This window comes from Mycteria americana, chromosome 11, assembly GCF_035582795.1.
Source record: "Mycteria americana isolate JAX WOST 10 ecotype Jacksonville Zoo and Gardens chromosome 11, USCA_MyAme_1.0, whole genome shotgun sequence".
Taxonomy (NCBI): domain Eukaryota; kingdom Metazoa; phylum Chordata; class Aves; order Ciconiiformes; family Ciconiidae; genus Mycteria; species Mycteria americana.
The window spans coordinates 16,023,526-16,047,261 of NC_134375.1; the positions used below are offsets into that span (position 1 = coordinate 16,023,526).

The 23,736-nt window shown below is 40.9% G+C and overlaps 1 protein-coding gene across 6 annotated transcripts; it reads left to right on the forward strand.

The window, feature by feature from the left end:
* Nucleotides 1-1,157: 1,157 nt before the first annotated feature.
* On the forward strand, nt 1,158-23,502 carry EOGT (EGF domain specific O-linked N-acetylglucosamine transferase). 6 transcript variants are annotated; one of them, XM_075514554.1, is made up of 17 exons: nt 1,158-1,852; nt 2,427-2,473; nt 3,278-3,507; nt 4,473-4,573; nt 5,131-5,239; nt 5,331-5,425; nt 6,547-6,651; nt 7,799-7,905; nt 9,676-9,779; nt 12,361-12,453; nt 13,213-13,284; nt 13,825-13,911; nt 15,055-15,123; nt 16,441-16,502; nt 18,175-18,294; nt 19,758-19,860; nt 20,244-23,502. In XM_075514554.1, exons 3-17 carry the CDS (start codon nt 3,298-3,300, stop codon nt 20,388-20,390), a joined length of 1,584 nt encoding a protein of 527 aa, XP_075370669.1. In that variant the 5' UTR covers nt 1,158-1,852; nt 2,427-2,473; nt 3,278-3,297; the 3' UTR covers nt 20,391-23,502. The 6 variants fall into 6 exon arrangements, with proteins under 6 accessions (XP_075370669.1, XP_075370668.1, XP_075370670.1 ...); XM_075514553.1 differs by having other exon boundaries at nt 1,158-1,847; XM_075514555.1 differs by having other exon boundaries at nt 1,158-1,842.
* Nucleotides 23,503-23,736: the final 234 nt, after the last annotated feature.

Below are 23,736 nucleotides of genomic sequence, written 5' to 3' on the forward strand. Positions count from 1 at the left end.
TCTTCGTCTATGGAAGGTAACGGAAAGGCCTCCGCTAGCGTAGGTGGGTTTGGAGGGGGACAGGCTACGCTGGTACTTGCTTCTCTGGGTGTTGCGTTGCATCCTTTATCAAGACAGGAGATGATGTTCAAGATCCTAGGCATCCATACATGAGAGAGAGGGTTAGTACTATTGATTTTTTTTGTCCTGCTACAAGTTTGTTGCAAGTTATGTACTTATGTTCTACTAAGGGCTATAATGGTCCTGAATATGAAACGAAATGGGCTATCGCACGGTGAAATTTGAACCCTTGGTTTCTAGTTGTAAAATGTGTATAAACTGTAAAAAGCATGGGTCAGGGTAAAATAAAATTTTGTGCTAAGAGTGTGCTCTGGTTCTCTTTTCTCGAAGACAAAAATAGTTTTGTGGAGGGTGGGTGTGTATGAACCTAGGGGTAGGAAAGGAAAATATTGCTAAAGTTAGAATATATCAAATGTAGTTTGAATTTAGAATTACAAATGCCAGTTAAAATCTTGTGATGTCATGGGTATTTAGGTACAAGAGGCTGGTTTATTTATAATGCACTGCAGTAATGGGATTAAAGATAATGTGAAATTTAGACGAATTTCTTTTCTTCGAGTAGAACGGCTTTGCGATTCGGCGGTGTCCGTAAGGGGGTCAGCGCATCTCTGCCGGGCCGGGCGTTTGTCACCGGCGTCTGCACCTCATTTCCCACCGGTAAACGAGGGGAGAAGAGCTCTCTCCTGTGGTGGAAGGATTCGAAGTACTTGAGTTAGTGCCTACGACCCCTGCGGCTCTTCTCACAGCGGGAATTGAGTCAAACTGTGAACGACATGGTGGGTTGCCGGTAAAGGCAGCGCGGCAGCGATGCCGGGTGCCTGACAGGCGTCTCCAGCGAGGCGGGCGATTGACTGACCTCTGGCTTGCGAATATGAAAGTTTCCGAAGGCACCGCTCCTCCCTGCCGGGGCTCTCGCTCGCCGTGTGAAAGCCGGGCCGGCCGAGGCTCCCGGGGGGGAGGAGAGCAGGGAGACGCCTCAAACAATGGGGTGCCAGGAGGCTGCGCTTCCTGCTGAGCGGCGGCAGGAAAAGGCCTTTTTCCTCCGCAGCCTGAGAACGCCGTTCCCGGTGCGATACAGCGGCAGCGCTTTGTTTCCGGCGGCAGAAGGAAGACGCGCCGCTAGCCCCGCTACCGCACCGCTCTCCCTTGACGGGCCTGCGGGCCGTGCCAGGGCGGGGGGGCCGCCCCCGCGCAGGTGCCGCACGGCCCGGCCCCGGGCGGCCGCAGCGTCCTCCGCCACGGCCCAAGCGACGCTGGCGGGCACCGCCACGGCTCTACCTGACGGCCGCCGGGCCGGGGCGCTGAGAAGCGGCAGCGGAGGCCGACCCGCGCCCCCCGCCCGGTTTCCGGCGAGTGGCGCCGCCGGCGCGGCCCGGCCGGGCTCCTCCCTCCTTCGCCGGCGGCTCGGCGCTCCCGCCGCCTCCAGGTGGGGCGGGCCGCGGCGGCGGCAGCCCTCAGGCCGCGGTTACTCCCCGCTGCGGGAGACGGGACGGGGTGTGGCGGTGCCGCCCGTCCCGCTCCGCTCCCCGCGGGTGTGAAGGAGGGGCGCGGCGGCGGTGCCACCCTGAGGGCGGGAGGCGGGCGCAGCCCTCTCACGGCGGCCGCCTTTCGCCCGCGGAGCCTGGTGGGGCCGGGCCGTGCTCGCTTCCCCCCGGACAGCCGCCAGCTGCCGCGGCGGCATGAGGATTAAGGCCGTCGGCGAGCGCCTAACGGGAGGAGCGGCCGGTCCCATGGGCCGCGGCGCTCCCCGGGGCCGAAGGGTCTGAGCTGAGCTGAGGAGAGGCGAGGTGAGGTGAGGTGAGCGCCGCCGGGGGGTGGCTCGGGCGGGGCAGGATGGGGCAGCGGCGCCTCATGGGGCTCGCTGTGGGCCTGGCACCGGCTCTGCGCTGGGTCTGGCACAGGCTAGGGGCTGGGTCCAGCGCGGGCTGGGCCAGCGTGGGGCAAGCGTGGGCCAGAGGCTGGGTCCAGCTCCGGGTCCAGTATGGACTGGGCACTAGCATGGGCCTGGCACTGGGTGTCGGGCGCCTTCCCCAAGTGACTGATCCTCAGCCGGGGCTCCGGGGACGGGTAAGGGGCAACGCCGTTTTGGGGAGCCAGACACAGCAGCGCAGTGTTGGGTTTGAGCTGGGGATGGGGTGCGGTGTGATCCTCCCGAGATCCCCCTCACGCCCCGGAGTGCGTGCCATACGGAAAGGAAAGCGCTTTCTTGCAGGGATCTGAGTACCCAGACGGGTCAGAAACGCTGCCGGGCTGTTGGGAGGTTGCTGTCATTGCTGTGAACGTTTCTGAAGAAGCAGGGCTGTGTTCTGAGGAAGCCTCCTTTTGCAGGACGTATTTAACTCGGCTTTCCTCCCCCTCACCACTAGGTTTGTGTACTTGGGAAATCTGAAGCAGTTCTCCTCAAACCAAACAGGTAAAACTACTTGTATTGCAGGAATATTGCTAAAGGCTTCAGTTGCAAGCAAGCATGCAAATTTTGGCAAATTATAATGCCAAAATAGGTTTTTTAGATACAGGCCATCCTTTTTTTTTCCTCAGGAAGTTTAATGGTTCAAAGCAGGGGTGTTTGATGAGAAGGTTGTATTACTAGAAAGGTATCCACCCTGCTTTAGAGTATATAGATATGTGTGGGCCTGTAGTTAATTTTAAGTATATAACTCAGTATTCAAAGTTTAACATGATGTTAACTACTAAAAACTAGCATCCTGAAACAGACTTAAGTTTGACCATTTATTTGTGACTGCAGTTTTCCTTCAGCTAATGATTAGTTTCTTCCAAAGTGGAGAATGCATTATTTCTATACTTATTTTTAAACTAAAATTCCTCCTATTCTCACCCCTCACCCCCCCACCCCCCCCCACCCCAATACTTCTACATTTTCTTTCTTCTGACTGGATATTATGCTCTATACTTAGTTTCCACATTTGAACTCTCAGGATCCCTTGGGATTTAGCTAAAGTAAACACACCCATTTTGGTTTGTCTGTGAGTTGGTAGTGCGTAATAACCCTCAATGACTAATGATTCAAAGATAATCCTGAGGTTGTACAGTCTAGTCTCTTAGTGAAAGTTTTACTTTTCATAGGAAAAAGAAACCACCCCAGAAATATAAGTACAAATTCTTTGAGTATAGACTGACTTTGGCTGAATATTGTCTTGTATGTTTGAAATATGCTATGCTGCAGATATGTTAAGTGTCTTTTTTTTTTTTTTATAAGTACAGAACTCATAGGTTGCCATGTTCATGTTGCTTGCATTTGGATTGCTACTGCAAGAAATTCTGGCGAATTCCCAAGCTGAAAATCTTACTGAATTCAAAAACATTCCGGAAGAGCCATTATATAGCTACAAAGCTATCAACTTGCCAGATGAGCATATTCCGTACTTTCTGCACAATAATCAGCACATTGCTGGCATATGTAAGCAGGACTCTCATTGCCCATATAAAGTAGGTTTGCTTTTTTTGGTTTGTTTGTTCAAATGTAATGTTGGGGTGGCTTGTTCTTCAAGTCGTAGCAGTTAAAGATGGTGATGAATTGGTCTCCTTGCCAATTAGTCGGTTCCACTGGGAATTGGAATTGCTTTTGAAATAGTTGTATGGGACTCTTCCTGAATCTGATGCTGTCACAAGACTGGATTTTTAACGTACTGTTTTGCAAGACTTTTATCCTCCCTCTTTTAATTGTTACAGAGCTGAAATGATGATCTTAATCTGAATGACTCTTGTGCATGTGAAAGGTGTTTGAACTAAGTACAGTTAGTAATTTCTAGGCCTGTGAGTTTTTAGCATGCTGTAGTACTTTTGCGGAAGTGCCAAGAGTATAGGCAAATCAATGAAATGCTGATTTAATCTTACCCTGTGATTGCATATAACTCATTCACCTGAAGCAGCGACAGTGAACCTGAGGATCCGGGGTGCGTGTGGCTCAGGAGCAGTTCTAGTGTCTCTCAGGCTGGAGCTGCTTTGTAGAGCTGGGGGTTGGAGCTGTGCTCCCCCTTCTCTGGCTTTCTACAGCACTGCAGAAGCCGATGTTTCTAGATTTGCCTGGGGAGTAGTGGTACACTCAGCCTGGAGCTTGGAGCACTGTGCTTTGTGTGAGCTTAGCTTTGTTAACTGTATCTGTCAGTGATGTTAAAATTTTGGAATCCTACTCACTGGGTCAGGAAAAGTGGTTGTCCTGGAACAGACATTAAAGACAAGGATAATGTTGCTGTACATGTGTGTCTTCTTTGGAGAATCTGTTGTGCATAAAGAACCTGAATGTTCTTCTGAAACTCTGTTTGAAAACAGACCAAATCAAAAGCCTTTAATGCAAGATTTATTAGCAAGAGGTAGTTTATAAGCTAAAAACTAACTTAAGTGATTTCCCATTTTGGTGTCGTGTAACCTGATTCAGTTATTCTGTGTTACAGAAATACTTGAAGAAACTAAGGTCCTGCTGGGGTTATGAGAAATCTTGCAAATCAGATTACAGGTTCAGTTACCCAGTGTGTGATTATGTTGAAACTGGATGGTAAGTTTCATTTTAAATGTATAAAGTACAGTATATTAAAAAAAGAGTATAGTGCTCATTTTCATATTAACTGTGAAGTTAACATTACTGTGATATTTAGAGTTTAAGGGATGATTCTTTGTGGAGATATGTATATATACATGTGTATTTATAGATAACGTACGTCTTTCAACATGATTTTAAAAATTTAACTTTTAAAGGAAGAAAATAGTGTTTGAAATGCTTCCTGCCACAATGTTTTCATTATTCTGATTTAGCCTTGAATTCAGATTCCTAAAATAACTCTGGATTTCCTTTCTTAGCTTTAAAAACAGAGGAAAAATGTTTTAAAAAAAAAGTATACCCTTTTACGGGAGAATAGCTTTAAGTTGTCATTGATGTTTTTACTTACATGCAGCTGATAAGTTGCTTCCTGTTTTGCATCTTAAATGTCAATAAAGTAACTGGCTGGCTCTTCTGTTCCACTTTCAGTGGAAAAAATGTTATCTGTTAAAGTTATTACTAGAACTGAGCAACGGGCCTTGATTTTTTTTTTTCCTTTCTCCTTTGTACATCAGGGCAAGTGACATTGAGACAGCTCAACAGATATTCTGGAAACAAGCTGACTTTGGTTACATTCGAGAGAGGCTCAATGAAATGAAAACCCATTGTAAGCCTGCAGCAACAGTAGGTATTTCTGATAGACATTATACTTTTCACTTACTTTTAAACATAATTTTTGTTATTGATAAAATCCTACGTGTTCTTTTCTTAACAGGGAGATTCATCTCTGACCTGTTCTCAGTACCTTCAGCATTGCAGAGCAACAAACTTGTACATTGATTTACGAACTGTAAAGAGAAACCACAACAGGTCTCTGATTTGCTTATGTTATAGTAAAACCAAGGGATGGCAGGGAAAAGGACTTCAGAATTTGTTTAACAAAGCTAGTGTGCTTGTTGCCATGGGCTTTACTGCTGATCAGATACTTGTTGCTGAAGTCCTGTTGAGATCTACACCTCTTGATTGCTGTCTGCTGCTGCTGTCAGCAGTACAGGTTATTTAAAAACCTAAGCTCTCAGTTTTATGGAATGATGATGGGTGATTGAAATCCTCCCTTCTGATGGAAGAGAGGAAGACTTTCTGTGTCTTCAGTCACATCCTTTCTTGATCAGGTGATGTGCAAAGTAGAATTGTGTTTGTATGAGGCACCGAGAAGACCTTTCCTATGCTGGGTGCCTTTATACCAGAACCGGGAATTGCATTTTTAGATACTGAGACTGAAGAGAGATCTGACCCTGGGTCTCCCACATCCCAAATTAAAATGCTACATATTGGAAAGCTGGGTAAAAAAACCATACCACTGATGCTGGCATCACTCATTTTTCCTTCTGCCTTATCTTTGAAGTCAGTGGCTTGGGCACCTGACTTGAAAAGAGCTGGTTCATGACTGTGATGCTGATACCCTTCAAAATGGGTTTTGTCATCTTCTCGGCCTATCCTAAAAGCTAATTTAGACAATGCTTTTAGTTGGCAATTTGTTTTCGTGAAACCTGTTCTTGCACCTCACTCTGTGTGTTGTATAAAATTCTTGGGTTACTAGCTGGGTTGTGAAATCTGAGGTGAATTTCAGTGAGAAATTAAAAACAACCAACCAACCCAACTAATGATGCTCCTGTAAGTAATCATGTAGCAAAATGTAATTAAATTACTCATTTGGGTTTGTGAAAATTATTCCTAATAACGTTCTGGGTGGATTTGTGCTGTTTTCTAAATTGGTGTGTAGAACTCCAAGGACACCACTGTCTTTATTGGGGGGGGAATTGTGGGAGATACTTGATTTATGCTGAAGAAAATACTCGGGTTTTAAGTATGTATGAAGTACCTTGCTGAATTAAGATTAACTAGCACTGGCATGAGTATGTAATTGAGATTGCAGAGCACCTGTAGCACTGTTGCACAAAAGCTGATAGACTTTTACTAATTTCCGTTAGATTCAAAGAAGACTTTTTCCAGAAGGGAGAAATTGGAGGTCATTGCACCCTCGACATTCAAGCATTTTTGGCTGAAGGTCAACGCAAGAGCCCTCTGCAGTCTTGGTAAGAATCAGTTGTCAAGGCTGCTTCCAAGTTCACTTATTAATTCTTTATTTTCATCATTGGCACTAGCAGCTGTGTGTAGGGGGATTTCATACTGAGGAAATAGTTGCTCCTTTCTAAGGTCAATCTGAGAGTTCATATAAGATACCTCTGGTAATTACATCTATGCAGAATGTTCTGAACTATGCTATGTGTCCTGCTTAATTTACAGCAGCAAAAGATCTGAAAATGTCTTGTAATTTGAAGTTCTAACCTTCAGGTATTTTCTGGACAAGATGCTGGTTGTATGCCTGATCTGCCTATAGGAGGAGGCAATTGTTTTGTTGTGAAATGCCTTGTAGTTTGCACTTGTGTCTTAGTTCACACAGTTCTTGGTGATGTTGGGGCTAATGCAATGACTGATCTGGATATATATTCATACGGTGTTCCCAAGGAGCCTGTGTTTGGAATGTGAAATGGGCAACAGACTACAGACCAAGTAGGAAGTGCAGAGGGTGCTTTGTAGTAGCTGATTAAGTATCACGGGTTGCATGTTAGCACTTCAAAGCTGCATTGCCAGTTAATTGGTAAAACATGAAGGAATTGGAGCCATTAAGGTCCATATAAGAATTTGTTTTTATGCTTTTCTCATGTTTTCATTTTCTTTTCCTCATTTTGCATTGATGGTCAATTTCAGTTAAGAATAGCTCCAGAGGAGGAAAAGACTTTTCTTCTCTACTGGCTGTTGTCATCTCAACTGCTCATCCTTGTTTAGATCCAGGAATAATAAATATTGCATCTACATTCATTATTCGGACCAAAGCATGAAGATCTTGCTGAAGTGTCTTTGGCAATGCACATCAAGTGGGATAGACCCACAGATCTAGGCTCTAAGGCTCTTCATTACACCTCTGCTGCCTTGATTTGTAGATCAAAGATGCTGTTCACTCCTGAGATCAAAGGCGGTGTTTAACCTCTTGAAGCTCATAACCTGAAGAACCTTCCATTACAATTTCAAATCATTTTAATTGTCAGACTCTATCAGTTTTCAGCAGTCTTGTTAAATCAAATAGAATGGATGAACAGTTACTAAATCTTAGATGTATGAAGTACCTTTGTTTAAGTGTGTTAATGACAAAGCATGTTCTGTGTGATTGAATCTTCGTAGGTTTGCAGAACTCCAGACATTTACTGCATTAAACTTCAGGCCCCTAGAAGATGAGAAGTGTGATGTTGTTATTGAAAAGCCAACATACTTCATGAAATTAGATGCAGGTAATTGGTATCTTTAGTTTAGTTTTTTTATCCTACAGTACTACAGTAAAAAGACAGCATATCCAACTTGCCCATCTACATTATGCCTTTGTGATTGTCAAGTTCACTTGTAATATATTTTTATTTTTGAAAAATTATGTGACTTTTAAATTCCTTTTTTTTGTAGTTCCATTGATGAACTTGGAAACTTAGATTTAAATCCTTACGTTTTGCCACAGATAATAAATAAATACATCAGAAAACATTTCCCACCACTTATTTTGCATAGTTATTGACTCCTGACAGAGTCTTTGACTTTGTGTGATTTTGGCTGTGTTTCTGGATGACAGTTTTCATACCATGAAACACATGGTATGGGTATATGTGTCTTGTAGTATATGTTCAGTAATTGAGGGTTCTCTGTGTATTGAATGACATGGAAGGGGAAGCGGTATTCAAAGACAAAGTTCAAGGGAATAAGTTTTGCTAGCTGATTAAAATGCTTCCCCTCACCCACCCCAGAAAAGCCAAAACACACAAAACTAAACACAACCCTTTCTAATCGTACAGTTCCAAATTTAGGTGAAAAGCCACTACAGGAAGGAATTGGCTATCTCATTACAGAGAGTTCTGGTGAATGCTGTGCAACACTATACCAAAATTCATGAGAGGGGCAGCACCCAAGCATCTTTAGGAATCGGCCAGTGGTATCTGACACTTTTTAAAGTTCATCAACCTTTTTGTTCATGCAGCATATTTTGCAGACAAATGTTAATGAAAGGGAGTGTTCAGGTTTTAGACATACAAACAAGCTGCTGTGGAATAAGCTATGGTTTAAACTGGAGAGTTGTCTACTGTGTTCTGACCCTGTGACATACTGTAACGGTCAACTGGACTGCCCCTATTCCCCTGCAGGCCAGTATCTTATATTTTAAGCAAAGTCATTGCGGGTCCCTGAGCAGTTACTGTGGAAGAGTTGCTGTGCTATCAATTTGTATCTTTAAGCAGGGTGGTCTAGCTGTGGCTCAGGAGGTGATTTTGTCCAGCTCCTTTGTTTTAGGGGAGGTGGGGGAAAATTGCTGTTTGAGCAGTATAGGAAGCCCGGCAGCTAGTTCCTATCATGGCAGCTCTTTTTGGTCAGAAGCTTAGAAACGGGCTGTGTGGACATGGTTCCAAAACTGGGATCTGATCTCCAGTAGCAAGGAAACTGGACTACATTACCTCCTTTGTTTCATGATTGTTTTTTATGCGCCGTGATTTTATGGTATTAGTTTAAGAAACCAAGAATGAACAAGAATGCTCTGAGAAGAAATCTGAGGAATTACTTGGGCTTTGGCTCATGTGCAAGTACATGTTCTGTCTTGTAGTCCTGCAGACAGAGCTTCCCTTAACCCTAATAAAGCAGAACTAAGATCAGTGCCGAAGGCCTGTTTTTAATGTTTCCTTTATGTCTAACTAGCTATTGTTAAAGCAGTAGTTGCTTTCATATACTGCAGAAAGCAGCTGCAGACTGTAATGAGAAATAGCACATGAAACTGATCTCTTTCTTATGCTGTCTTTTGGCTGCTCTTCTAATTTCTCTGAACTTTTTAAAAACACGTTTTACTTCAGATTTCTTACCTTGATTCCTTCCCTTTAAAAGTTTGCTTTTTTAGGGTGTATAAGAAGCATTCAGTCAGAAGCAGGGGAAAACTAATATAAAATGCAGGGTACTACTAAGGAAAAATGCATGAACCAATAAAAAGTGGAGTGAGTAATGTAGTATTTTGCTAACAATTCTTTCTTTCTCAGGTGTTAATATGTACCATCACTTCTGTGATTTCGTCAATCTTTATATTACACAGCATATTAATAATTCCTTCAGTACTGATGTCAACATAGTCATGTGGGACACTGTAAGTCTGCTGTGCTTTTAACCTGTTTGTAATGGGTTGTATTTCTGCTTTATAGAGATTCTGAAGCTTTCAGTAGCCAATCCTTAGCTTTCTTGTGGGCTTAGCCATGTGGAACTGATAAGTTTTTGGATCTTGTTAATACAGGTGCATGAACAATAGTCAGGTAACAGATTTTCTACAATAAACCGTGTGCTGTTTGAACACTACTCTGTAGCTCATCTTTTGCTAGTACATTAATTATGCCTTTTTTCTGGTGTGACCTCAAAAGTAACGGTCTGTATTTCTAAGATGTGGCATTTGAACATTTCATGCTGTTTTCTGTAGACTTTTTTTTTCTCTGAGAATATTGAAGTAGATAAAACTGTTTCTTCTATATTTAAAAAGAAATGCAGCCTTGCATCTTTCTAAATCAGTAATGTGCAGCCTGTAATAAAGAAAACAACTAAATGAAATCCTTATATATATCAAAACAAGGTCTAATACTTAATTCCTTTAAATAGCCTTCTTGCAGTGACTTCTCTTAATCCCCTCTTAGAATGCCACGATGACATATAAAACAAGATTTTAAGTGGGGCTATTTCTGCTGTACTGCTGAGTTGAAACCATGACTGTGTTTAAGAGTAGTATTAATCTTACTGGCTGGTATTTAAGTTGTGTAGGAGAGTGTTAAACTAAACAACAAAAAACCAGGCAATTTGTAACATGCCAGATAACATGTATAAGCAGGTCCAGAAGTAACGCAGTCCTTGACTATGATACTGTCCCACACCTGTCTTGTTCTCATAAAATACAGGATTTTCTTTCTGAGTCTACTGGGACAACTAATATTCAGTAGAGAACTGCAAATATCCCCTGCTTGCTATTTATTGAGAAACCTCTTTGGCTGGAAGAGACCCTTTTTTCTAGTTCTCTTATATTTTGAAAGCTAAAATAAATGCACCTGCCAGATAAGCAAGCTCTCTAGATGTTATACAGGGACCTGTTAATCCAGCTCTGATGACTTTCTGAAAAGATCAGATGCATCAGACAGCACTGTAAATTACTTTGAAAAGCAACTCTTTTTCTTATATTACATTATTGAATCAAGTAACTCTTTCAAATGTACCATTCAAAGTAACTACTGTCACAGTACTATCATTTTAAATGTCTTAAGTGCTCAGTCTGCTTCAGTTCATTACCATGTACAGCCAGGTGATGGCACCAACTAACTGCTGCTGAACTGTCTATGCTGATTGAAAGATGGACTTGAGCTTATTATTCGTTCTCTTTTTTAAATTTTTTTTCTTGATGTAATTAGATTTGGCCATACTTTCTAGCTACTGTAGAATCAGTGCACTGTTCTTATTAAACAGTAATGCCCTTAGATGTAGGTTAAACAAAGCAGAAAATGAGTAGGAAATCCACTGGGTGTTGATTTGCAGACTGTCTTTGCAAATGCAGGAAAGCAATGTTTATAAAGCACTTTTAAGGAGAGAGATAGGGTTAGAAAGTAGTACTTACAGCTTTGAAGATCAGTCCTCTACTTCTAATCTGGAAGAGCAGTTCTTGTAATACAGATGACCAGTAAGTAGTATGAATTGTAAAATTCATTAAAACTTAATGGCAGAAGAAGGGGAAGGAAGCACCTCTTCAACTGAAGGGAATCTGTCACCCTTTAGAATCTTTTACATTTCACTAGATGTCCACTAGTCTTATTCTCAAATTTCTTGTTGAGAATATTTCCACGTAACTTTCCAAGCAGCCTGAACCAGCTCCAGAGTGGAAAGGAAGCTTTAAGCAAGAATCTGTACCAGGGCTACTAAGGTCATATTTAATTGCATTCAAAGAGCAAGCAATGGTGTACTACACATCCCTCAGATGTGTAGGAAATGTTACAAATTTGAAGGCAAGAGCCCCTGCTGCTAGGCCAATGTTGTAGGGAGTAGATGGTTCTTAAAAGGTTCCACAGAGCATTGCTGCAAAGGGGGAAGTTTTATGCTGCCCTGTAGAGTAACTTGGTAGCTTGTGGAAGTAATGCAAAACATGGTTTCCTGGGTGTCTGTTCCATCAAATCAGATCATTGCCTTCAATTTGTGATGCAAGTGACCATCCTAAAACAGAGGCAAATGTGAGACAGGCTTGTTGTGACTTTTCACTTCAAATGTTACTGTTGCACTTGAATTCCCAGGTGGTTTTTTAGTCTCAGGAGTCAAAGTTCATGCCTTCTACCATCCCTATGTTTCTGTTACTTCACATTTAACTTGCGTTCTGTTGTCTCTGGGGAAAGTAGTAGGTACTCCTTGCTCCTAACTCAGAAATTCTAATCTGCTCCTAAAGAACCTGTCTAGATTGCTAATTTATAGAACTGTTTTATTAAAAATTAACTACCTGACAGGTAATTTGAGTTAACTGCCATTGTAAACTCAGGGTTTGGTGTTCTGTAATGTCTGTGTTCTGCGCTAGGCTGTTTTAGGTCCCACAGTGGTGATGCGCGTATTAACTGTATGTTAAAACTCGTATATAGAACTTGTAAATCAAGAAGAGAGTTTTTATATGCATTTATGTAATCATTATGCCCTTGTGTTTTTTCCTTTCCTCTTAGAGCTCATATGGCTATGGTGACCTGTTCAGTGAGACGTGGAAGGCATTTACTGACTATGAAATAATACACTTGAAAACCTTTGACTCTAAAAGGGTATGGAATTTTATATTTTGTTTTAATTCATAGTCACTAGGTAGCAAATATGACAGCTTCTCAAGCCACTTGTGGGTGTTTCAGAGGAAAGCATTAATACTTTCCATGCATGTTTAATTTGTGTAATATGAGTCTTCTACCTTACAAACAAGAGACAGAGCTGTAACCTAATTCTGTGGCATGTCTATACTTTATATAGATGGAGCTAACTTTTGTGTCTTCTGAGAGGTGATATTTATGTATTGGTTTCACTTCTGCAGGACCCACTACTGAAGTTAAGGGTTTTCAAATGGTACTGTCTTTCTAAGTCTTCTGATTCCTACTGAGGTGTTTATCTTCCCCTGCAGCTGTTAGTATACCTGCTGCTTATCATTAAAAAAATTTTTACGCTCACCAAAAAATGTGCCCATTCATTCAGAGCTCATTTTAGTCTCTTAAATCCCTTAAAGCCTGTCTTAAACTCTCTACTCTCTAACTGGTTTTCTTCTATTTAGTTCATGTTTGTTCTGTTTTGGGGGTGGTTTTTTTTTTTTTTTTAACCTTTTCCCACACTTGCATCTGTAGCATCCTAAGTGAGAGCTCTTTTGGGATCAGGATTGTCTTTGTTCTATTCATTTGCACAGTCAAGGAAGTGAGGATGTTCTTGACAGGAGCATGTAATTGCTAGCTCATTATAAGCAGTGATCCCACTGAATGAGCATGGAATGTGCCAGCGGAAGGTAACAGTGCAGTGTAACTTCTTGTGATCTTCCTTTGCAGGTATGCTTTAAAGAAGCAGTCTTCTCATTACTGCCTCGAATGCGATACGGCTTGTTTTATAACACACCATTGGTGAGCTCTTTTTATCCATCCACTGTGTTAACTAGATGTGTGTGACAGTATAAAATCTGAGCTAATGAATCTCTTAAATATCTAGCTGAGCTATCATGAAATGTACTGCATTGAAAGTCTATGCAACTCCAAATGAAATGCTCTTCCCTAAAGATTAGGATTTTGAAGTTTCTTTAGCATGTTGATAGTAACTGGTTGTATGCAATCTCCTATGTCGCAGTTCATGAGATGCATATTACTCCTCTTTAATGGGTGGGCACTGTGAACTTAATGGTATTTTTGCAGAGCACAAGACCTTGTACACGGACAGACTTTCCCGGTGGTTCCCGGTCCTCATACATTCAGGCTGTAACACTGTAGAGAGAGTTATATTTCTTTCTAAATGAAAGTGCCACTTGTGTTGCAGTGACTAGTGACATGTTTAGCGCAGTGCATGATACTAGGCTTCTGTTCTACAAGAATGGCAAAAGACTGATCACAAAGAGAGGTTTTCTGAGCAAAATAAGTTTTTGTATTAACAATTGCTTTTTTTAATTGCAGATCTCTGGCTGTCATGGTACAGGGCTATTTAGAGCATTTTCTCAGCATGTGTTACACAGATTAAATATCACACAAGAAGGACCCAAGGTATGATAACTGAATAATAAAATTGTAATATGGAGCTGATGGCTCTTACCAGAGAAATGGCATTAGCAAGCTGGACCCAGTGGGGAATAAGGGCATACAGTGTACTTTTTGTCCTTTCCTGTGATGCTCGGGATTTTTTTCCAATAAGTCGGCCTGTTCTATAAAGGTCTTCAGCAAACATTTGTGTATGTTTGTGAAAGTTGCCCTCGTCCTATTTCCATAGGACATACTTTAGAACATCCTTCTTCCAACCCTAGGATCTCTTCCTTGTCTCCATTCTCTGTGCTCAAGGCCTTTGTGTCCTTCCTAGTTAAGCAAGATACATGGTACATGGTCTCTTTTGGAGCATGCTGACAAGGTGCTGTCCTTGGGTCCAGCAGAGAGGATCCCACAGAGCAATGCAGTGAGCTTACTCTTTATCGATCCTCATAGTTACTGCTGACCTCGGATCAGAGGAGGAAATGATTGAATCCGGTCCTTCCGATCCCTGCCCAGTACTCTCTGCCTAGCCCTGGGCTTCTCTGTTGTACACACTGGTAGTTTTTGCAAATTGTTGCAATGGCTGCATTGTTGGATACAGCAGTTCTGGACTTCTTGAAGTATTTGCTAGAGAGTAGCCTACATATTATCGCTGAGGGGCACACATTCAAAGCACTGCACAGGCATTTAGTTACGCTTCTCCTGCCGACACTAATGGGAGTCATGCAGTTAAATCTCTTTATTTCACTTGGAACACTTACCCCTGTGAGTCCAATTAGTTTAAAGAGGTAAAAGGAGGAACTGTTATAGAAGTAAAATATTTTTTTTCCAAGGATCTTGTGCACAAGCCATCCTGAAAGCTCCTTTCCTGCTTTCAAGAACTGCTGTATAATGTGTCATACAAAGGCTCTTTTGTACTGAATAAAATAAATCTTTCAGAAAATGTTTTATTCTTTGTTAATAGTCAGACTTTCACAAAGTTTTTGACACTTTTAATCTGTTGGAAAATATGATGTGAATTTTAAGGTGGTTACATCATCTGTCACATGGGGAGGGAACATATTTAGTTGCTCAAATAACTGGCAAAAGTAAATATGGAAGTGTTTGGGTTTTTTTTGAGAGGTCTGCCTCATAGCTAATACACTGCTGCTTCTTTCTTTTTAGGATGGGAAAATTCGAGTCACAATACTTGCACGCAGTACAGATTACCGGAAAATATTAAACCAGAATGAGGTGTGGTCCTTTTTATTTTTAAAACAAATTTATCAGAAGTTAAATTTTGCTCATTGAATTATTGATCCCCATCCCCGATACAGCCAAGACATCTATCTGCTGACAAATCTTGGAAAAATACGTTCAGTGCTAATATTAATTTCTTCTAATATGTCTTCTAGCCTGTCTCTATTTCTGTACACCAGACACTGAACCTTGCTGCTCTTTTTAAATATCCAGTGGAAGACTACAGATGTAATACTAAAAGAAAATACTTTTAACAGACACTGCAGAGCTTCTGCTAACATTAAATTATTTTGCTTTCAGATTATCTCTTTTATTTCTAGCACCCCCAGTGCTGAAGGCTCTAGCAAAAACCTTTGTTATGCTTGCAGATTAAAATGCATAAGCTATTGTATTTGAGTATGTGCATTCAAAACTTAATGGATTTTCATATTGATTCACATTTTCGAATCACGCAACTTAGTGGACTTATGGTATAGCTTCTCTGCTGGTAAAATGATAGTATCTAATGTTTTCATACCTGTCTTCATTCTTAGCTGTTAGTGCCTGACAGAAATGATTTGGCATTATCATCCCCACCTTATGGAGGTAGAAACTGAGGCTTGTTTGATGCAATAGCTCAGTGGCAGAATAGAGTGCAGATGGCTAGTTTTGTGCCTTATCAGCTAGGCTGTCCACAGTGCATGCCTACACTGCTACATGTAGTATGTTTTCTGGTAATGAGCACATGACAAAAAGGGAGAAGTTATTCTTATCTTTACTACACTTCTGTAAAAGAAAATACTTGGCTCTTTCTCCCTGTTCTGCTGGCTATGGATTGGAGACTTAGAAAAAGCCCCTTTAGGTTAGAAGCCCAGGCTCTAACCTGGTTTCACTTCTTATGTGAGTAGGAGTCTGACCTAGTAAGGTGTTTTTGAAAACCCTTCTAACTACCAATTTGCTTCTTTCGGTATTGGAGTATCTTTTGGAAATCCAACCACATCTTCCCAGTATTCCTGGCAAAACGCCTACTAGTTTGAGTGGTTTAGGATTGGGTCCTGGAGCATGTAAAAAGGCACCAGTAGCCTCTGTGAGAGTGCAGGAGATCTGAGTCTCCTCTCCAGGGGTTGCTCTGCCAGGAATAACATATGTATCTTAGGTGGGAAGGCACAAAAGGAAGGGAACTGCTCCTTTATATGGCAGTGACAGTACGTTCTGTCTCACTCATTGTAATTCCCTGGTGGGGAGGAGGAGTGTGTAAAATTATCAGCAGTGCAGGGGAGGAATTAACTGAAGGAGAACACCAAATCATTGTCTTTTTCTTTTCCTCCTTAGCTTGTGAATGCTTTGAAAACAGTATCGACGTTGGAGGTCAAAGTGGTAGACTACAAATACAAGTACGTAAGTTGGTAGAAGAAACTAGTGTGATCTCATGCTGCCTATGGCTGTTGAAAACTGTTTGCAGGCAAAACTACATATACCGCAATGTCTAACCTTTGCAAAATCCAAGAACTGGTAAGGAAAGAAGAATGTTACTGAGGGACTGGTGGTTGAGCTAGTTAAGCACTCCCATCCTATGATGCACTACTTAGGAATGAATCTCTTAGAGTTAGTAGGCTCAGGTTAAAGCTACTATATGATGAGTGAGTTTTGAAATCACTTTTCTTTGTTTCCTTCCCTCTCCCAAAAACAGCTGTGTTCCCATCACCCTTTTGAATTTGCTAATGCTTTGCAGTAACTGTGGGTCAACAGTTCTCTTGTATGATGCTAGTGTCCTATTTTATATGACCCTTAGTTTAGTAATAACTCGGCTTATTTGCTGCTCTGGTGGCCCCTGAAGACACCACTTGAGGTCAATTTGTGGTGCCCAGATGTAGTAAGCACTGTGCCAGTAAGAAATGGCTTGAAGAAAAAGTTCCTAAGTGGTGTATGCCTGTGCCAAATGGCAGCAGCTCGCATCTACTCAATGATGCTGTCATGGATCATGCAGGAAGAGTGAGAAACTGAAGCAGCAGTGAGAGATCAGTGTTTTGATCAAAGCAGAGACAGTGTGAGGAGGTCGAATTGCTTCCGATTCCCCTGTCAATGAAAGCACTTGAGCAGTCTAATAATAGAAAAGAGGGTAGGTACCCTTGAGGGGGCATCTAGACCATCCCACTTGAAAGCATGACCAAGTGGTACTTCCACAATTCCTGTGTGTGTTGAAACAGTTTGTGGTACCATTCAGCATTACAGATTTCCACAGCTATTCTGCAGCATCACTGTCATCATAGTTAGAAGCGTTTCCCTGATGTCTGCCCTTACAGCAGTTTAAGCAGTTTAAACTTTCTTGTTGCAGTTTAAGCCAGTTTCTTTCTACTCTCTTCCAAAGGGTCAGAGAGGATGTTACTCTCTTCCTTTTTAATGAGTGAATTGTTCATACACAAATGAAGCCTGTTGTAGTTTCCCTTTCCAGTTGTCTGTCTTCTATTACAATTAAGTATCTTTAGCCCATTCTTTCCTTGTGTGCTCAGGGAACACCTGGTTATTTAAAGAGAATACTTTATTTAGAGCTTACAGTCTAAGGATGGGAGAGAGTGACAGTTCCAGAAGCTGAAAAAAGCCTGGTCTCCTTATTTCTGTTTGATGCCCTACGCATAAGTTCAGGTTGGATATCTGCACCTTTAGGTGGGAATTGTATACTTCTACTTTACATTAAAAACAGTTTAGGTCCTTTATGGTTTTTTTTGTTGTTGTTGGTTTGTTTTTTTTTTTTTAAAGGAGGTGATGCAATTTTTTTAAAGGCAAGTAAAAAAACCCCGAACTTACAAAAACTTTAACTTGTAAAAAAAAGAAAAAATCAAATTTTTGGAACAGACTCGTGAAGTTTTGAAACCTGTCTGCATTTCTTTTAATTCCATGCTGAGTTATTGCTGGCTGCAGCATTTGTGATTCTTAGTATTGTTCTTTGAAAAATCAATTCTCTCTCTCAGTATTCCCTTAAGTTAATTTTGCGCTTTCTACATGTAACTAATTCTTGCTGAGATGGATAGGCATGCCAGATCACCATTTTTGTTGTGTTGTCTGCAGGGAACTTGAATTTTCAGAGCAATTGAGAATTACCCACAACTCTGATATATTCATTGGAATGCATGGAGCTGGACTTACCCATTTGCTCTTTCTACCAGACTGGGCTGTTGTTTTTGAACTGTAAGTCTGTTTCTCTCTCTTTCCCCTCTTACACCACAACTGCTGATGTCTGTTTGTATGTGTTAAGGAAGCACTTTCCCTTGCTAGTATTTGACTATGAATGTTTGTCTTGTGTCCTTGTCTAGACTTCATTTTTGTCAGTCTCTTCTGGGAATTGAAAGTGAGGAAGCTTTCTTTATAAAATATCGTGTAACTGTATCATACAGGTTTAGCCTGTGATTTCTTAAGATGCTGTGGTATAAAGGAAATGCAGCCTGGTCAACGATTGCTTGGGGAAAATGACAAAAAAAGAGAAAGCCTCACTGGTCAGATTCCATCTGGTGAGAATGAGACACCAAAATGGTATTTTGGTGATCCAGGTGAATTGATTACATAAGATGCCTGTCCAGGGTGTTAAAGATCCCCCTGAAGCTTATTTAGGTACTCCTTTCTATGCTCAGGACATGAGCACCAGCTTGCTGGCCAAGCTTAGCAGAATGTCATTCTGTTTTACCTAAATTTATCTAGTAGCTTCCTTTTAAACATATATTCATAGAATCATAGAATAGTTTGGACTAGAAGGTCCAAAGGTCATCTAGTCCAACCCTTTACAGGTCATCTAGTCCAACCCCCCCTGCAATGAGCAGGGACATCTTCCACTAGATCAGGTTGCTCAAAGCCTCATCCAACCTGGCCTTCAATGTTTCCAGGGATGGGGCATCTACCACCTCTCTGGGCAACCTGTGCCAGTGCCTCACCACCCTCAATGTAAAAAATTTCTTCCTTATATCTAGTCTGAATCTACCCTCTTTTACTTTAAAATCATTACCCCTTGTCCTATTGCAACAGGCCTTACTAAAATGTCTGTCCCCATTTTTCTTATAAGCCCGCTGTAAGTACTGAAAGGCTGCAGTAAGGTCTCCCCAGAGCCTTCTCTTCTCCAGGCTGAACAACCCCAACTCTCAGCCTTTCTTCATAGGAGAGGTGTTCCATCCCTCTGATCATTTTTGTGGCGAAATTTTGTTGCAAAGTATGGTTGTTGATAGACACTCCAGATCTATAGAGCTAAACAAAAATGCTGCATGCTTCTTAGAAGAGCACTGAATTCTCCATCCTGGGAAATTCTGCTTAAAGCCTCTGCTGTGGGAAGGCTGTGGAGCCTGGTGCTTTGCAGCATAATCTTGGCTTGAGAGCATTTTGTCCAGTCGCCAGATAAGTTCAGAAACCCATGCCCAAGAGCTGCTGCAGCTGAACAGGGGCATGCCTGACATGCAGATGTGCCTCAGACTGCCTCCTAGGCCACATCTTAAGAACAGATGGTAGCCCTTATTGTTGTTTTCAGTGGAGTAGAATTTTTCCATGGTTTCAGAGCCTTAGAACTGGACAACAAACATTTTGGCCTGAAGTTTTTTTCTTCCTGTTTCACCCTGGTAAACTTCAGCACAATCTCTGTAGGTAAATATGATTTTTCTGCCTGCCCCTAGATACAATTGTGAAGATGAACGTTGTTACCTGGATCTGGCAAGGCTGAGAGGCATTCACTACATCACTTGGCGAAATAGGAATAAAGTATTCCCTCAAGATCAGGTAATGATGGCCACTGCTGAAAGGGTGGGTGCTAGAACTTGAAGCATTTAAAGGTTAACTTGTCTTACCTATCTATGTTCTGATACTTGAAATAAAGTTTTCATTCTTTAGAGCAAATTAGCTTGCCTGTTGTGAGTAAGAAATCATTTGATTATGAATGGCTGAGGGAAGAAGAGAAATGAAATTAATTGGCCATTAATCTAAGCCATCCATAGCATTGCTGTTATGCAGTTACTTTGCTGACTCTTTTGCCTCAGAGCAGATCAGTGGATCAGAAATAATAAATTAAAATGGCAGATGCTCAATTTTTTTTTTCTTGCTTTTTGAATGGAAGACATACTGAATTTTTTCCCTTTCTAAAAGGTGTTATTTCATTTTTCTAGGGACACCACCCAACGCTGGGAGAACATCCAAAATTTACAAACTATTCCTTTGATGTGGAAGAATTTATGTACTTGGTGCTTCTGGCTGCAAATCATGTTTCACAGCATTCCAAGTGGCCATTTAGGGTAAAACATGATGAATTCTAAATGAGACTTCTGACTGAAATACTATATTTTTACGGAGCATTATTAAAAAATTATAACAACATAAAGCAAAATGCTGGTGTGAAACACGTAAACCTCTACGAGGGAAATAACCCGTTATTGACTTGTCCAACCACTTCTTAGCACCATACCTTATCTTTATAATCCCCCTCTTTAATTATGGGAGTTTTTGATATGTAAAAACCATTTTTCATAACTTTTTGGTTTTTGCACTGTATTTTTGCATTCCAAATTCTGAAATACTTGTCTTTGTATAAAGATATGTCCATCCATTTCATGTAGGATTTTCTGGGGTACATACTAATCTTGTAATAATTTATGCCTACTATTATGTGAGGAAATGCTAGCGGATGGAGAGTGTTACAGCTTGGTTTCTCAGTATAGTCTCTCTGGGAATGAAATAGGCCTATCGGAGCTCCTCCGTTCCCCTTTCTAAGAAGGTGGATGCTTTTATACTATAGTCCTGTACCTGTAAGTAAAAATCTGAATAGGAATTGCCTTCCTATTGTAAGACACTGCCCAGTATGTCATTTGCAGTTGAGTTACATGATGCAGTGGTTCCAGGATGGCTGGTTAGTTCCTTTCCGTCACCGTCTGTGTCACTGCTGTGCTTGTCCCTGTATTGCTTCTAGTTTTGAAGATCTTCCTTTGTAAAATAGTGGTTGTAAGAATGAAGTGGTTAAACAAGCTTTAACTTTTGTTGTTTGATTCAACAGATACTGCAGACTTCTATTTCAATTTTAGAAACATTTTCAAGTTAGAGAGCAGAGTCTTATGTTTTTGCATTTAAATACAAACTTTGACTCTTCTCCCTGCAGTTTTAAATGCTAAAATATAACAGGTCTGCTCAGTAGGTTTAGTCAGTCTTCTATCTCAAAGCAGGTAAATCTTTTCCTAAGTGACTACTTCAAAATTCAGGTAGTCTGGGTGTTTCCTACTTTTTCACATAAAACAGCACTCTGCAATGGAAAACCTGAGCAAATTGGAATAAATCTTGAGTCTTTTTGAGGATGCTGAAGGGAATGGACTTCTAGTTTTTTACGACAAATGATAAGATGTATAGGGTGTCTTTCAGCTGAAGCTGAAAGGAAATGAAGTAATGAGGAACCTCATTCTTGGAGTCATTAAAAGCCTAATCTGTTAATATTCTTGTTTTCTCAAAATGTCGAAGAGTCAATCTAGAAAACTTTTGAAAATCCTTCCAAAGCCAGTAGCATAGTTCACTGTTTTCAGTGAAGGAAATACTAAGCCAAAGCTGAGTTCTTTATAAAATTCCCTCCGGGCCTGACTTGTTGGTGCTCGTGGGGGGAAAAAAAAGGGAGTAGTTCTGTTGTGTTAAGTAGGGCCAGAAGGATGTGTGGAAGAATCAAGTTCAGTGAGATAAAAAACAGAGTTCTATGTTAAATTATGGATTTTTTTGAGAATGTATTCCCATGATAGACTTGCAGTATAATCACATAGTCTCAGTGGCTTGAAGCAGAGCATACATTTGTACGCAAAAGCAAGACAGTTACAGTAAATGTAAACATTTCACTGGTATAATTGTAGATATTATTGACTTCCATTCTCCAGCAGTCATAGGCAATTTCACAGAGTGTAGGTACATTTACTGACCTGCCTATACTGGTAAAGATGAGTTACTGTAAGCATAATTTTCATATAGATCTCTCACGACCTTAAGCAGTGCATAGGAAAAGCTAGATATAGCTGATACACAAGATATATTAAGGTATATGGTGCAATTCTTAGCGTAGTGTATTGTTTTACTGATGGATAAAACTGTTTAAAGAACCATGGAAGCGAAATTGCACTACTTGACATGAAAAAAAGAAAAAAGCCCTTGAGAAATACAATTTCCTGTATTTGTGTGTGTGGGGGGGTTTTACCTTGTGGGATTCTTAAAGAAAAAAGAAATGTATAAAGCTTAAGTCAGTAAAGTGTCTGAGTTTGAATGAGCTCAGACCAACTCAAAATAAAGAAGACATTTAACTATGAACTGTGCACAGATACTTGATAATTTTTTTAATAAAAGCTTTTTAATAAAAAAACCTGTAAAACTTTTGGTCATAGTTTGCCAGGTTTTACAGGCAAATGTTTTAAATACTATTAATTGCATAGTCACGTGTCTCTGCTTTTCCCTGCCATGGCAACCTGATGGTCTGAGGTCCAAACTGATATTCAGATTTATTTGTCTGGGAGTCATTCAGCAATAATGCTATCATCTTGCACTGATGGCTTTGTTGCCAGGCATTTTAAGACTGGTTTGTGGAAAACATTTGTATATGTTTAACTTCTGCGCTGCAGATGATGCTTTTGAAGCCAGTGTGTGAATGCAGGCATGTGCTTGAATCTGTACAGAAGCAGGCAATGAGGAGCTTCTCTTTCAAGCTATGTTAGGACTCACTGAAACAAGTGGTTGAACATATGCCTGAATGCATGGAGGAGAGGCTGTGGGGACTTAATCCAAGGGCAAAATATCCTGCCAACATTCACCAGTTTCAGCAAATTGAGTGCAGCGTTGACAGTTGATGGCCAACATATTCTTCAGCCTTTATGGCTTAATATTACTGGGATGAAAATACTGTTTTGGATGATTAGCTTTACAAAAAGTCACAAAATTATCTTGGCAGCAGAAAGAGGTTCGGTTGGATTAATGGGATTTTGCCAATAAATACTGAGAGATAATTTGGGCAACAGCAAAGATCTGGCTTGTGACTTTCTTAAAGAGGGTCTGGGCCTTCTCGGTCTGCCTCAAAACTGGAATTTGAGGGAATCCATGAAACTTTTGCGCTGCTTGTTCTTTAGGCAGGGTATAGCTCTGGATTATGTTTTCCTAACAGACTATAGGAACGGCCACAGCCCTGTGGTGAAACGGCCAAAGTTCCTTGCTACTTCTGACTTTTTTTTTTTTTTTGGTTTCTCCAGTTTACTTAAGTTTAGAGTCTGTGTTTAATTGGCACATTGCCATCAGTGTGATGAATTTAGTTTTGGGACTTAATGAACGTTGCCAATCCTGAATGCTTACAGGATTGCCTGTGTTTCATGTACAATGTATACTGAGAGCTGGATTTGAAATAAATAATTTATGGATGCACATGGTGTCTTTCCTTTTTACTTCAGAAGTTTTCAAGATGTATTTTCAATTTTTTCTTTGTGAAGTTCTGTGGAAGTTGGGTAATTGTGAGAAATGGTTTGTGATGGGGAGGTGGCAAATCAGGATTATTAATCTTAAGAGTACAATTATAAATATTAAGGCAATACATTTTTAAAAGCAATTTAATAATGAAATTGTTTAATTTTTGCTGTTAATCTTTCCGGTTCTACCATT